Source organism: Oncorhynchus mykiss, chromosome 18 (assembly GCF_013265735.2).
Source record: "Oncorhynchus mykiss isolate Arlee chromosome 18, USDA_OmykA_1.1, whole genome shotgun sequence".
Lineage (NCBI taxonomy): Eukaryota > Metazoa > Chordata > Actinopteri > Salmoniformes > Salmonidae > Oncorhynchus > Oncorhynchus mykiss.
Window position 1 is genome coordinate 60,516,953 of NC_048582.1, and position 14,233 is coordinate 60,531,185.

The 14,233-nt window shown below is 44.1% G+C and overlaps 1 protein-coding gene across 6 annotated transcripts in view; it reads right to left on the bottom strand.

Moving 5' to 3' along the window:
• The window catches only part of LOC110496650 (engulfment and cell motility protein 1), a 178,870-nt gene that overhangs the window by 91,904 nt on the left and 72,733 nt on the right, over positions 1-14,233 (bottom strand). For 3 of the 6 annotated variants that reach the window (XM_036953429.1, XM_036953431.1, XM_036953430.1), the window contains 7 exons: positions 7,850-7,885; positions 5,673-5,772; positions 4,975-5,126; positions 3,735-3,813; positions 1,355-1,396; positions 818-868; positions 456-578 (listed from right to left, as the gene is read on the bottom strand). In XM_036953429.1, coding sequence (XP_036809324.1) covers positions 456-578; positions 818-868; positions 1,355-1,396; positions 3,735-3,813; positions 4,975-5,126; positions 5,673-5,772; positions 7,850-7,885 — 583 coding nt within the window. The remainder of the gene's footprint in view (positions 1-455; positions 579-817; positions 869-1,354; positions 1,397-3,734; positions 3,814-4,974; positions 5,127-5,672; positions 5,773-7,849; positions 7,886-14,233) is intronic. The other 3 variants (XM_036953432.1, XM_036953433.1, XM_036953435.1) reach the window with 3 other exon arrangements.

The following is a 14,233-nucleotide window of genomic DNA, read 5'->3' on the forward strand; positions in this document are numbered from 1 at the left end:
ACTCAACAATTTTCCATGTGTATTAAGAATGGTCCACCACACAAAGAACACCCTGTCAACTTGAGACAACTGTGGGAAGTATTGGAGTCAACATGGGCCAGCATCCCTGTGGAACACTTTCGACACCTTGTAGAGTCCATGCCCCGACGCATTGAGGCTATTCTCAATATGAGGAAGGTGTTCCTAATGTTCGATATACATCAAAATTGGCAAATCATTACATAGGCATTATTCCAAGGTAACTATCCTTACATAGTACTTCCACATTTCACTGATAATTCACAGGTAGAGAGAGAACGTGCTAATCTCTTATACTCTTGGGAAAACCTATAAAAAGGGTGCTTGGAACAAAAAAAATAGATTCATTTGTGGATATTTCACTGGTAAATACTATTTGATAAGGCCTATGTGCCCAACAGCTCTCGAGGGACATCGAGTTGAGAGGCCTATTGTACCTGGTCCTGAGGGTCCATCTTGGTCATCATGCGGTCCTCTAAGAGGTTAAAGGTCAGAACCTGCAGCACGTACAGCTGGTGGGCCATCTCATCATTGATTGGCTTAGGGCTCCGGATCACGTTCTAGAGAAGAGAGGGAGAAGAAGAAAAAGCAAAGGAAATACATTTACAGGGATATAGAGAGTGAATAGAGAAAGAGGGAGAGAAAAGAGATTACAGGAGATGGAGCGAGGAAAGGGAGAGGGGGCGAGGAAAGGGAGAGAACGAGAAGGAGCAACAGAGAGACGAGAGAGAGACAGAGAGTGAGAAACAAGTGATGCAGAGGAGAGGTACAGATGGAGGGGATTACTGGAAACACTTACACTTAGTATTATGGAACGCAGCTGCTTCTGGGCTAGAATGTGGGCCATCTCCTACACAGACAGAGACAGACAGAAACGGACAGAGAGGGAGGGAAAAAAGGGAGAAAGAGAGAGAAAGGAAGGTAAAAAGAGAAAAGAAGAGCAAGAAAGAAAGGGAGAGAGAGGATAGAGAACAGGATATGTAAAAAGAGAGAATGCCCAAAAGGAAGAGAGAATGTGAGAGAGGGAGAGAGAGAGAGAGAGAGAGAGGGAGAAAGTGAGCACACAGTTACATTATGATGTACATACCCTTACACAGAAAACAAATGGTTCTTTCAGGAAGCTCTATATCAGAATAAAAGTGGATTATGTGCCCAAAATATCAATGTTCTTCACTGAGACACCATGAACTTCTCTAGACTATAAAGTGTCTCCGAGTCTACGCTGGATGAGTAGACTTCACAGCCAGGTGGTGGTTGATATAAGGCCGGGACATTTTAATGACACACTTAATCTGCTAGAGAGGCTACAGAAGGTCGCTAATCAAAGTACACTTACTGTCAGAGGACAATCAAGGATGTTCACACTGCTCTCATCAAACTACCATTACGAGTGCAGTGAGGAAAGAAGAGTCAGAGGCAAAAAAGAAGAGGGTGATTCGAGACAGAAAAGAGGCAGGAAGGTATATGTCAGATAGTGGTGCAGGCAGCAACTCTTGTAACAAGGCAGACTGTCAGCAAAATTAAGAGACTTGACACTTAAAAACACAAAGCCAAACCTTTTTGTTCCCATTAACTTGTGTCCAACTGCTGTTTCAGTCTCTCACCCTGCAAGTGAGATGATGCTCTAGTCTAACATATGCTGGCCTTCCTCTATAGCTTTACAACACAGACAGGTCATGTTTGTAGTAGTCAGTCTAAAACAGGGTCAAACTCATTTCATTCAGAGTGGCTGCAATTGAGTTTTTTCATTTCAATTAAGACCAAGACAACCAGGTGAGGGGAGTTCCTTACTAATTAGAGACCTTAAATTGTTTAATCAAGTACAATGGAGGAGCGAAATCCCGCAGACACCAGCGGCCCTCCGCGGAATGAGTTTGACACTTGGTCTAAAAAGGTAAACTACTGGATTGGTTTACACCTGCAACAATACACCTCAACGTCTACTTCCTCAGTAACACTTTATGATCGTATTGATGAATAACCCTTTATAAATGCTTACAAATCTTTAGAAATGATTGTAAATGTTTGCAAATCTTATAAATGATAATACCTTTTAAGACTTACCATGCGGATACATGTTTCTAAATGTTAATAAAATGAAATAGTATTTATTAGTGTATGAATCACATTACAAATGCATATTCATTAGTTGTTATATAGTTACCACTTCCTTCAGTAGTCTATAGCTGCAACAAAGACGCACCATTGCTCAATACACGTCAACACTTTTTTGTGGAAAAATATGAAATGATAAAAATGTGAAAAAACTAATGTGAGCATGGATCATTTTTTATCTTCCTCCTAATGTGCTGCAAAGGAAGGGAGACGAGTGTGTATCAGGCATCTTTAACCCCGTTCCGCTCTATTGGGTGGACCCATTTCTGATGACAGCTAGGCTTCGTCTGATTGGCTCAGAGCCCAGTGCGTAATAGGCAAGCCCACGGAGCAGAACGGTGGGTGATGTCATCAGAGCTGAGAGAGATGAGAGAGTGTGATCCTAGTCCCTTCATAGCACACAACTTTCTACCAGGGCCCATAGGGCTTTGGTCAAAAGTAGTGTACTACATAGGGAATAGGGTGCCATTTAGGATAGAGAGGACAGGGGTCCTGCTTGGCTATGCAGTGTTATGATGCTCATCGATATTCAGGAGAGAGGTATAGGGGGACAGTGATCGCCCCATATGAAGACGTATTACTGGACCGTTTAAGGCAAGGACGACAGGGGCACACAAGGATACGAACAGACAGGGACACACCACACGTGACACTAGAATGAACAAAAACATGCAAACACAAACACAAGACTATAATGTACATACACACACAGTGTTGTACAGCTAACCTTGTGGGGACACACAATTCAGTCCCATTCAAAATCTTATTTTCCCTTACCTTAACCCTATCTTCTAACTCGAATCCTTAACCGAATTCTAACCCCAACACCAATTCTAACCGTAACCCTCCTCCTTGCTTCCCGGTGGGAACCACACATGCAGAGGTCATCCGTTCACCTACTCTGCGTCTCTCAAAGACATGGCTGTTGGAACCAAAAATCTCACATTTGGACTCATCAGAATAAAGGACAGATTTCCACCGGTCTAATGTCCATTGCTTGTGTTTCTTGGCCCAAGCAAGTGTCTTCTTATTATTGGTGTCCTTTAGTTGTGGTTTCTTTGCAGTAATTTGACCATGAAGGCCTGATTCACTCAGTCTCCTCTGAACAGTTGATGTTTATTATTTTAACTGCATTTATTTGCAGTTAAATCTAATGAACTTTTCCTCTTCAGCAGAGGTAACTTCCTTTCCTGTAGCAGTCCTCATGAGTCAGTTTCATCATAGCGCTTGATGGTTTTTGTGACTGCACTGGAAGAAACTTTCAAAGTTGCTGACATTTTCCGGATTAACTGAACTTCATGTCGTTTCTCTTTGCTTATTTGAGCTGTTCTTACCATAATATGGACTTGGTATTTGACCAAATAGGGCCATCTTCTGTATAGCAACACTACCTTGTCACAACACAACTGATTGGCTCAAATGCATTAAGAAGGAAAGAAGTTCCACAAATTAACTTTTAACAAGGCACATCTGTTAATTGAAATGCAATCCAGGTGACTACCTGGTGACTACTCTGTATGTATGTATGGATATCCTGTACGTATAGATATAGAGATAGAGATAGATAGATATCTCTATCTATCTGAGTGTGTGTAACCTACCTGTCTCTTGTCTTCCGGGGCCTTGAGGAACAAGGCGTTAATCACAGCGATGGTGTATGTCTGAATGTCCTGATCAGTCCTTAGATGGATAACACAGAACCATGCTGTTCAGAACCAATCACACACTACAGGTAAAGAGATACTGTTGGATGCTTCCCAAATGGCACCATATTCCCTATATAGTGCACTACTTTTGACCAGATTTCCGTGGGCCCTGGTCAAAAGTAGTCCACTATATAGGGAATAGGGTGCCACTTGGGACACATCCATTGTATTTATCTGCCATGTTTCTCAAAAGGGTTACTTTACTTCCCTGGTCTTTCTGTTAAAAGGAATGCATATTCTTGGTACCATTTGAAAGGAAACACTTGAAGTTTGTTTTAATGTGAAAGGAATGTAGAAGAATATAACATTATAGATCCGATAAAAGCTAGTACAAAGAAATAAACAACTTATTTTGTATTTTTTTGTACCATCATCTTTGAAATGCAAGAGAAAGGCCATAATGTATTATTCCAGCCCAGGTGAATTAGATGTTGGCCACTAGATGGCAGCAGTGTATGTGCAAAGTTTTAGACTGATCCAATGAACCATTGTATTTCTGTTAAAGATTTTGTATCAAGACTGCCCAAATGTGCTTAATTTGTTTCTTTATAATTTTTCATGTTAAAAATGTTGCACTCTCCTCAAACAATAGCATGGTATTATTTCCCTGTAATAGCTACTGTAAATTGGACAGTGCAGTCCACTGCAAATATCAGATATGTCTATGTCCTAGAAAATGTTCTTGTTACTTACAACCTCATTTTAATTAACCTACGTTAGCTCAACCGGTCCCGTGGACGGGACACCAATCCCAAAGAAGTTTTAAGAGTACTTCCCAATCATGGACACTGGAGAGTTTAAGTTAATTAAATCAATAGAGATATAACATGGATGAAACAGTTACCCCACTACTGGTCTAGGACCAAGGGCCATCTGTATCAAGCATCTAAGAGTAGGAGTGCTGATCTAGGATCAGTCTTGCCTTTTAAATCATAAGGTAAAAGGTTATATGGACATGTGGGGACCTGATATTAGTTCAGCACTCCTACTCTGAGACACTTGATAAGGCCACAAATGTATTTAGTAAAATCTTGCTATAGGTTAGTGTTTTATGGTAATCTGATCCTAGATCTGCAGTTAGGGACAACGTATATCTGTGGTACATAACATAGATGACTGTGCGGCTCTCACTCACCCCTGCAGATGGGGTATAAGCTGTCCGATTGTGATCTCTTGCGCCACCTTCTGGTAGAGGTCCTGACTGTTGAGCACCATTGACTCCAGGATGGCCAGAGACCGCTGCAGCACAGCCGTGTCCATGGCTGACTTGTTCACGTAACCTGCAATCTGCGACAGATAGGAGGGGTGGTTTAACTGAATTCAAGACAGACATTCTGAATAAAATCATAGGTATAATTATGCAGAGGTTATGGGAGCTCTACCTAAGACCTAGACAGCCTGAATAAAACCATAGGTATCATTATGCAGAGGTTATGGGAGCTCTACCTAAGACCTAGACAGCCTGAATAAAACCATAGGTATCATTATGCAGAGGTTATGGGAGCTCTACCTCTTATACATTTATAGAACGTTTACAAACACAATACAACATCCTCCTTGTAGCCGCAAGAAGTCTCAAGGACTAGAAGTCTCAAGGACTAGAAGTCTCAAGGACAAGAAGTCTCAAGGACTAGAAGTCTCAAGGACTAGAAGTCTCAAGGACTAGAAGTCTCAAGGACTAGAAGTCTAAAGGACTAGAAGTCTAAAGGACTAGAAGTCTCAAGGACAGTTTTCATGGACATGTTAAAAAAACAACAGTTAAACCAGTTTACAATGTTATAAACAGTTGAACCAGTTTACAATGTTATAAACAGTTTGTGAGCAGACGGGCACCTTCTTGATGAAGGCAACAGAGAAGGTATCCCAGGAGACGATGCCGTGGTCCATGAGCTCCACGAACGCCGTCAGCGTGAACGACAATAAGTCGCCAAAACTGGAACACAACAACAACAGCCAATAGAAACATCTCTGCCACTGACACCGACACACACGTACAGCTGCACGGCGCAAAGCAGCCAATAGCCTTGGTCTCAGGGAGAGGAGAGAGGAGAGAGGAGGGGAAAGGAGAGAGAAGCCACAGCCAGGTATGCTGAAGGCACAGAAAGGTGAGGCGCTGGACTGCGGTCCCTGATGGGGCAGACAGATGACTCAGTCCTTCAGGAACAACAGGAGGCGCCAGAGAGCCAGTAAGAGCCAGAAAGCACAAGGCAGCAGAGCCACGGAGCACTCATTCATTAATCAGTCTCATGCAATTACATTGATGTTAGTAGAAACGAGTCAACATCACAATAGAGCCGAGCGAGGCTACTTCCTGGAAGATAATTATCCAATGGTCTGAATACAACGTGTTTCAATCTATTATGTTCAATCCCTCCGATAGAAGTTCACAGGACTATGATTCGCCTACATAAATCTCACAGAAATATTCAAATGACAGGAAGACTATGTCAAATAAATGATTATTTTTTTTTTTTTTACATTTTCTGAATTACGTAACTGTGATTACAGTCATATCATAAACCTGAAATATAACTCAGCGACCTTCATCTCTTGATATGATGTGGGAAATTTTGTAAATACTGCTCCCTGCAGTCCGATTCTATTAGTGCTTCGTTATTTAATAAAGTTGGCCAATAGTCTCCAATGCATGACTTGAAAGTCATCTTCAAAGTTTAAAGAAAACTAAACATGTCATATGTACAAACACATTTTATCAACACATACAATTAGATTTTGTTTTACTTTAGGCATAAAAAAAAATCTACTGAAATATGTAAACCCTGTCTAACAAATATTTGGTTAATAAGACACTGGCAGAACCAGGCACCTCACAGGCTTGGCAACAGAGGGACAACCAATTAACACATTGGGTTAATAACAGAACAGACAACATCATGGCTCACATCTCAGACACACCCATTAGTAATAATTCATTAGTAGTACCCAGTCCACAGTTAGACTGGGGTGAGTTAGCATTTTCACATGACAGTGGGCATGACGTGATGTGTGAAATCATCATGTTAATATAATATACATGGTTCTTCTAAAATGACAATTCTCGAACACCATAGACCTGTTCACTCTAAAGAAGTTAAAGATGCCAGAATGACATGCTGACGAGACTTCAGAGTGTTGCCTAACAAAATGACATGCTGACGAGACTTCAGAGTGTTGCCTAACAGAATGACATGCTGACGAGACTTCAGAGTGTTGCCTAACAGAATGACGTCTCTACAGGGTGAGTATGTATGGCGTTGAGAACGGTGAACGCCAGAATATTAATGTAAAGGACAGCCGTGAGACATCAATGACCACCCACCACCACCCAACAGTAAAAGTTCCCAACACGTGGGGGTGTATTAATTAGTGCGCAAAACGTAGCCAAAAAAATTATACAAACATTGCAATTACAACTAGTGTTTTTAAAATCGGACAAGTTCAGGTAGGTACCTCCCTGTTTCAGCCCGTTTAGTTTCTGTTTGGTTACTAGTGAATACACCCCTGAACACCATTGCTATAAGTTTAGGAGGAGCACCAAGAATCCAAGAAGAAGAATCTCTGAATTTGGACTGTGGGTTTCTTTATGGATCGTTGTCATGGTGCTCTTAAAAAACAACATCCCACGTGAAACAAGAGACTGTAGCTTCAGTTCCCTTTCAACCTCAAATTGCCAGAAAGCACAATAAGAGAAGAAAGATGTTTCAGTTACATGGAATACAGAATATGCGTTCCAAATGGCACACTATTCACTAAAAATAGTGCAGTATATCATGAACAAGGTGCCATTTGGAACATAGCCAGAGATAAACAAAAATAAACAAGTTTGATTTGAAGATGAAAGCCAGCGATGGCGACGGCAGCCATGTTGTTTCCCATTAGTTTAATAGAAACACCAAGGCCTGAGTTTTAATCATGCAGACTCAGTTTCCGGGTAGATTAGAGGGAAGAGTACAAAGCCAGCAAGGGTATCTGACTGGGGAGGGGAAGGGAAAGGGAAAGGGAGGGCTTACCATGGCTTCATTATCTTCTGTAGTTTCTGATAGCGTCTGCAAAGATTTAAGAAACTTTTGTGTCAGGAGAGAACACAATGACCACGGAAGAAGGAGCTCAAGTCATAGTGGAGAGGTTACAGTTAGACAATAGAACACATTGCCCAGGTGTGTGTGTGTGTGTGTGTGTGTGTGTGTGTGTGTGTGTGTGTGTGTGTGTGTGTGTGTGTGTGTGTGAGAGAGAGAGTTAGACAATAGAACACATTGGTCAGGTGTGTGTGAGAGAGTTAAACAATAGAACACATTGCTCAGTGTGTGTGTGTGTGTGTGTGTGTGTGTTAGACAATAGAACACATTGCCCAGGTGTGTGTGTGTGTGTGTGTGTGTGTGTGTGTGTGTGTTAGACAATAGAACACATTGCCCAGGTGTGTGTGTGTGTGTGTTAGACAACAGAACACATTGCCCAGGTGTGTGTATGTGTGTGTGTGTGTGTGTGTGTGTGTGTGTGTGTGTGTGTGTGTGTGTGTGTGTGTGTGTGTGTGTGTGTGTGTGTTAGACAATAGAACACATTGCCCAGGTGTGTGTGTGTGTTAGACAATAGAACACATTGCCCAGGTGAGTGTGATCTGTCACTGTAGTTCTTTTATGATAAGATCAGATCCAGGGGGTGTAACTTATATATCAAGCATCTCAGAGTATGAGGGCTGATTTCTGATCAGTTTAGACTTTTAGATCACAACGAATAAGGTCACTTGGACAAATAAGACCTGATCCTACAGTACCCGTCAAAAGTTTGGACACCTACTCATTCCAGGGTTTTTCTTTATTTTTACTATTTTCTACATTGTAGAATAATAGTGAAGACATCAAAACTATGAAATAAAACATATAGAATCATGTAGTAACCAGAAATGTGTTAAACAAATCAAAATATATTTTATATTTGAGATTCTTCAAAGTAGCCACCCTTTGTCGTGATGGCAGCTTTGCACCCTCTTGGCATTCTCTCAACCAGCTTCATGAGGTAGTCACCTGGAATGCATTTCAATTAACAGGTGTGCCTTGTTAAAAGTTAATTTGTAGAACTTCTTTCCTTCTTTTGACTGGTACTGTATATCAGCAGTCACACCGAGATGCTCCATACATACAGAGGACAGACAGAGGCTGGATCAGGGCTTGGATCAGAGCCTGGTTCAGAGCCTGGTTCAGAGCCTGGTTCAGAGCCTAACAAAAGGACAGGATGAACATGGACAGGACTTGAACAGAGCTTCACAGTGACAACTGAAATGTAGATCACAAAACAAGGCTGACCTGCTACAGTAATGTGATACAATACATGGGACAACACAATCGACTTGGTCAAACAGAACAACATGGACACCAGGGATGACTAGATGCTCTGATTAACACAGGGGAAAGGGAAAGGTACGAAGATGACAGAAGTGGAAGAGGATATTTGACCAAATAAACACAAATCAGATCAAATCACAATTGGTTAGGAGCCAATTGATGACAGACTGAACACGAATCATGGAAAGCAGAAGTACTGTTTGGGAAGCAACTGGAACCTTGCCCAGCCAGCCAGACAGACAGAGTTACACTACATGCTTTGCTTGATTGGATGACAGAGACAATAATGGCCAACATTTCATTTAACAACAAGATTTAACAAAACGGAAATCTATTTTGAGACAAACTTGGATCATGCGGACTCCGTAAATCTCCAGCTAGATCTGAATATCATCTTGTTCAGTGACAGGAAGTCTGTCACTAAAGTAACATCATTCCCCAGGGATCCTAAATGTTTGGCAGTTGACGTTACAGCACTGTACATTCTCAGCAGTTCTGGGACCTGTATGTTATGTTACTAGACCAATAGGGGGCGCAAAACTTCTTCAATTGACTGATACAGCAGCCCACATTAAAACAGCATGAAGTCATGCCCCAGACTGGGATATTAGAAAGTACTGCTCCCTGGTGTCTCTTTCTCCTAAGCCTGTGAATGATCATCTTACGCTAGCTGGTTGTCAGGAATGTCAATGGGGATTGTAGAGTTATAAACACAGACACACACACGCCTGTACTTTCAAACTCTGGGGATAACAACTGTTGACGCATGAGCAATCTACATAAAAACATATTTAAAGAAATACGCCTGAGGGGGCAGTATGCATCGTGGGAGAATTATGTGGGCAGCACTGCTTATAGGAGGACAGAGGGGGATCGAAAATGATTAATAGGGAATGAATATGCATTGATAACATGTAAATACAGATCATTTGGGACACACATACTGAATGTAACTAGGGTGGGCCTTCGCCTCTCTGTACAAGAATGGAGGATACTCTACTAGTTCCCATTGTAGAGGACAGATACACTAACAGAATGGAAGGTACTAGTTCACATTGTAGAGGACAGACACACTAACAGAATGGAAGGTACTACTTCCCATTGTAGAGGACAGATACACTAACAGAATGGAAGGTACTAGTTCACATTGTAGAGGACAGATACACTAACAGAATGGAAGGTACTAGTTCACATTGTAGAGGACAGATACACTAACAGAATGGAAGGTACTAGTTCACATTGTAGAGGACAGATACACTAACAGAATGGAAGGTACTAGCTCACATTGTAGAGGACAGATACACTAACAGAATGGAAGGTACTAGTTCCCATTGTAGAGGACAGATACACTAACAGAATGGAAGGTACTAGTTCACATTGTAGAGGACAGATACACTAACAGAATGGAAGGTACTAGTTCACATTGTAGAGGACAGATACACTAACAGAATGGAAGGTACTAGTTCACATTGTAGAGGACAGATACACTAACATAATGGAAGGTACTAGTTCACATTGTAGAGGACAGATACACAAAGAGTAATTCCAAGAGGCAGAGAGACTTTTTGTGGTCTATCAGGGCTGACCTTGCATGGTGCAGCCCTTTGCATGCGAGCAGCTAACTAGGAAGTCTCTCTGGGCTGGGGCGGCATAATGAGGATGGCATGTAGCAGAACAGTGTGTGTGTGTGTGTGTGTGTGTCAGACCGCTGAGGCCCTGTAAATCATGTGTCCAGAGCCCTCAGGCTAGCCATCCATGAGAGGCTCCTGGGAATGACAAGCATTCGTTTGGATTCAGGGCCGTTCAGTACAGTAGAGTGAAAACAGATCTGGGGGACTGGAGACATCTGACTGTGTGTCATTGAATGGGGGGTGTAAGTGTGTGAGAAAAAGATGGTGTGTTTGTGTGTAGGTGTGCACATGCAAATATGTGCATCTTGTGAGAGTCTCCAATGCGCGTTTTGACTCCGTAATATCCCTCTCTCTCCCTCTCCCTCTCCCCCCCCCCCCCTCCCTCCCTCATAATCAAGGACAACAACCACCCGAGCAACTGCCTGTTCACCCCGCTATCATCCAGAAGGCGAGGTCAGTACAGGTGCATCAAAGCTCAAGGCCATCAGACTGTTAAACAGCCCCCACTAACATTGAGTGGCTGCTGCCAACATACTGACTCAACTCCAGCCACTTTAATAATGAGAATTGATGGAAATTGATGGAAAAAATATATCACTAGCCACTTTAAACAATGCCACTTAATATAATGTTAACATACCCTACATTACTCATCTCATATGTATATGTATATACTGTACTCTATATAATCTACTGCATCTTACCATCTTTATGTAATACATGTATCACTAGCCACTTTAAACTATGCCACTTTGTTTCCATACCCTACATTACTCATCTCATATGTATGTACTGTACTCGATACCATCTACTGCATCTTGGTATTGACGTTCTGTACCATCACTCATTCATATATTTTTATGTACATATTCTTTATCCCTTTACACTTGTGTGTATAAGGTAGTAGTTTTGGAATTGTTAGCTAGATTACTTGTTGGTTATTACTGCATTGTCGGAACTAGAAGCACAAGCATTTCGCTACACTCACATTAACATCTGCTAACCATGTGCATGTGACAAATCAAATTTGATTTGAAGCCTCTCTCTCTCCCTCTCAACTCTCTCCCTCTCCCTGCCTGCCTCTCAACCCTCTCCCTCTCCCTGCCTGCCTCTCAACCCTCTCCCTCTCCCTGCCTGCCTCTCAACCCTCTCCCTCTCCCTGCCTGCCTCTCAACTCTCTCCCTCTCGCTGCCTACCTCTCCCTCTCCCTGGCTGCCTCTCAACCCTCTCCTTCTCCCTGCCTGCCTCTCAACCCTCTCCCTCTCCCTGCCTGCCTCTCAACCCTCTCCCTCTCCCTGCCTGCCTCTCAACCCTCTCCCTCTCCCTGCCTGCCTCTCAACCCTCTCCCTGCCTGCCTCTCCCTCTCCCTGGCTGCCTCTCAACACTCTCCATCCCCCTGCCTCTCAACCCTCTCCATCCCCCTGCCTCTCAACCCTCTCCATCCCCCTGCCTCTCAACCCTCTCCATCCCCCTGCCTCTCAACCCTCTCCACCCCCTTGCATCTCAACACTCTCCACCCCCTTGCCTCTCAACCCTCTCCATCCCCCTGCCTCTCAGCCCTCTCCATCCCCCTGCCTCTCAGCCCTCTCCATCCCCCTGCCTCTCAACCAACTCCCTCTCCTTGCCTCTCAACCCTCTTCATCTCTCCCTGCCTGCCTCTCAACCCTCTCCATCTCTCCCTGCCTGCCTCTCAACCAACTCTCTCTCCTTGCCTCTCAACCAACTCTCTCTCCTTGCCTCTCAACCAACTCTCCCTCCCTGCCGATCAACCCTCTACCTCTCAACCATCTCCTTCTCTCTCGCTCTCCCTGCCTCTTAACAAACTCTCTCTCTCTCCCTGTCTCTCAACAAACTCTCTCTCTCTCCCTGTCTCTCAACAAACTCTCTCTCTCTCCCTGTCTCTCAACAAACTCTCTCTCTCTCCCTGTCTCTCAACAAACTCTCTCTCTCTCCCTGTCTCTCAACAAACTCTCTCTCTCTCCCTGTCTCTCAACAAACTCTCTCTCTCTCCCTGTCTCTCAACAAACTCTCTCTCTCTCCCTGTCTCTCAACAAACTCTCTCTCTCTCCCTTGCCTCTCAACAAACTCTCTCTCTCTCTCCCTTGCCTCTCAACAAACTCTCTCTCTCTCTCCCTTGCCTCTCAACAAACTCTCTCCCTTGCCTCTCAACAAACTCTCTCCCTTGCCTCTCAACAAACTCTCTCCCTTGCCTCTCAACAAACTCTCTCCCTTGCCTCTCAACAAACTCTCTCCCTTGCCTCTCAACAAACTCTCTCCCTTGCCTCTCAACAAACTCTCTCCCTTGCCTCTCAACAAACTCTCTCCCTTGCCTCTCAACAAACTCTCTCCCTTGCCTCTCAACAAACTCTCTCCCTTGCCTCTCAACAAACTCTCTCCCTTGCCTCTCAACAAACTCTCTCCCTTGCCTCTCAACAAACTCTCTCCCTTGCCTCTCAACAAACTCTCTCCCTTGCCTCTCAACAAACTCTCTCCCTTGCCTCTCAACAAACTCTCTCCCTTGCCTCTCAACAAACTCTCTCCCTTGCCTCTCAACAAACTCTCTCCCTTGCCTCTCAACAAACTCTCTCCCTTTCCTCTCAACAAACTCTCTCCCTTGCCTCAACAAACTCTCTCCCTTGCCTCTCAACAAACTCTCTCCCTTGCCTCTCAACAAACTCTCTCCCTTGCCTCTCAACAAACTCTCTCCCTTGCCTCTCAACAAACTCTCTCCCTTTCCTCTCAACAAACTCTCTCCCTTGCCTCAACAAACTCTCTCCCTTGCCTCTCAACAAACTCTCTCCCTTGCCTCAACAAACTCTCTCCCTTGCCTCTCAACAAACTCTCTCCCTTGCCTCTCAACAATCTCTCTCTCTCTCTCTCTCTCTCCCTTGCCTCTCAACAATCTCTCTCTCTCTCTCTCTCTCTCTCTCTCTCTCTCTCTCTCTCTCTCTCTCTCTCTCTCTCTCTCTCTCTCTCTCTCTCTCTCTCTCTCTCTCTCTCTCTCTCTCTCTCTCTCTCTCTCTCTCTCTCTCTCTCTCTCTCTCTCTCTCTCTCTCTCTCTCTCTCTCTCTCTCTCTCTCTCTCCCCCCCCCCCCCCCCCGCCTCCTCTCAACCCTCTCGCTCTCCCCCCTTGCCTCAACCCTCTCTCTCTCTCCCCTTGCTTTTCAACCCTCTCTCCCCTTGCCTCTCAACCCTCCCCTCGCCTCTCAACCCTTTCGCTCTCCTCACCTCTCAACCAGCCTCCCTGCCTCTCTCCGCCTGCCTGCCTCTCTCCGCGTGCCTGCCTCCCTCTCCATGCCCCTCAACCATCTCCTTCTCTCTCCCTCTCCCTGCCGCTCAACCAACTCTCTCTCCCTGCCTCTCAACCCCCTCTCTCTCCCTGCCTTTCAACCCTCTCTCTCCTCCTTCCTCTCAACCCCCCCCC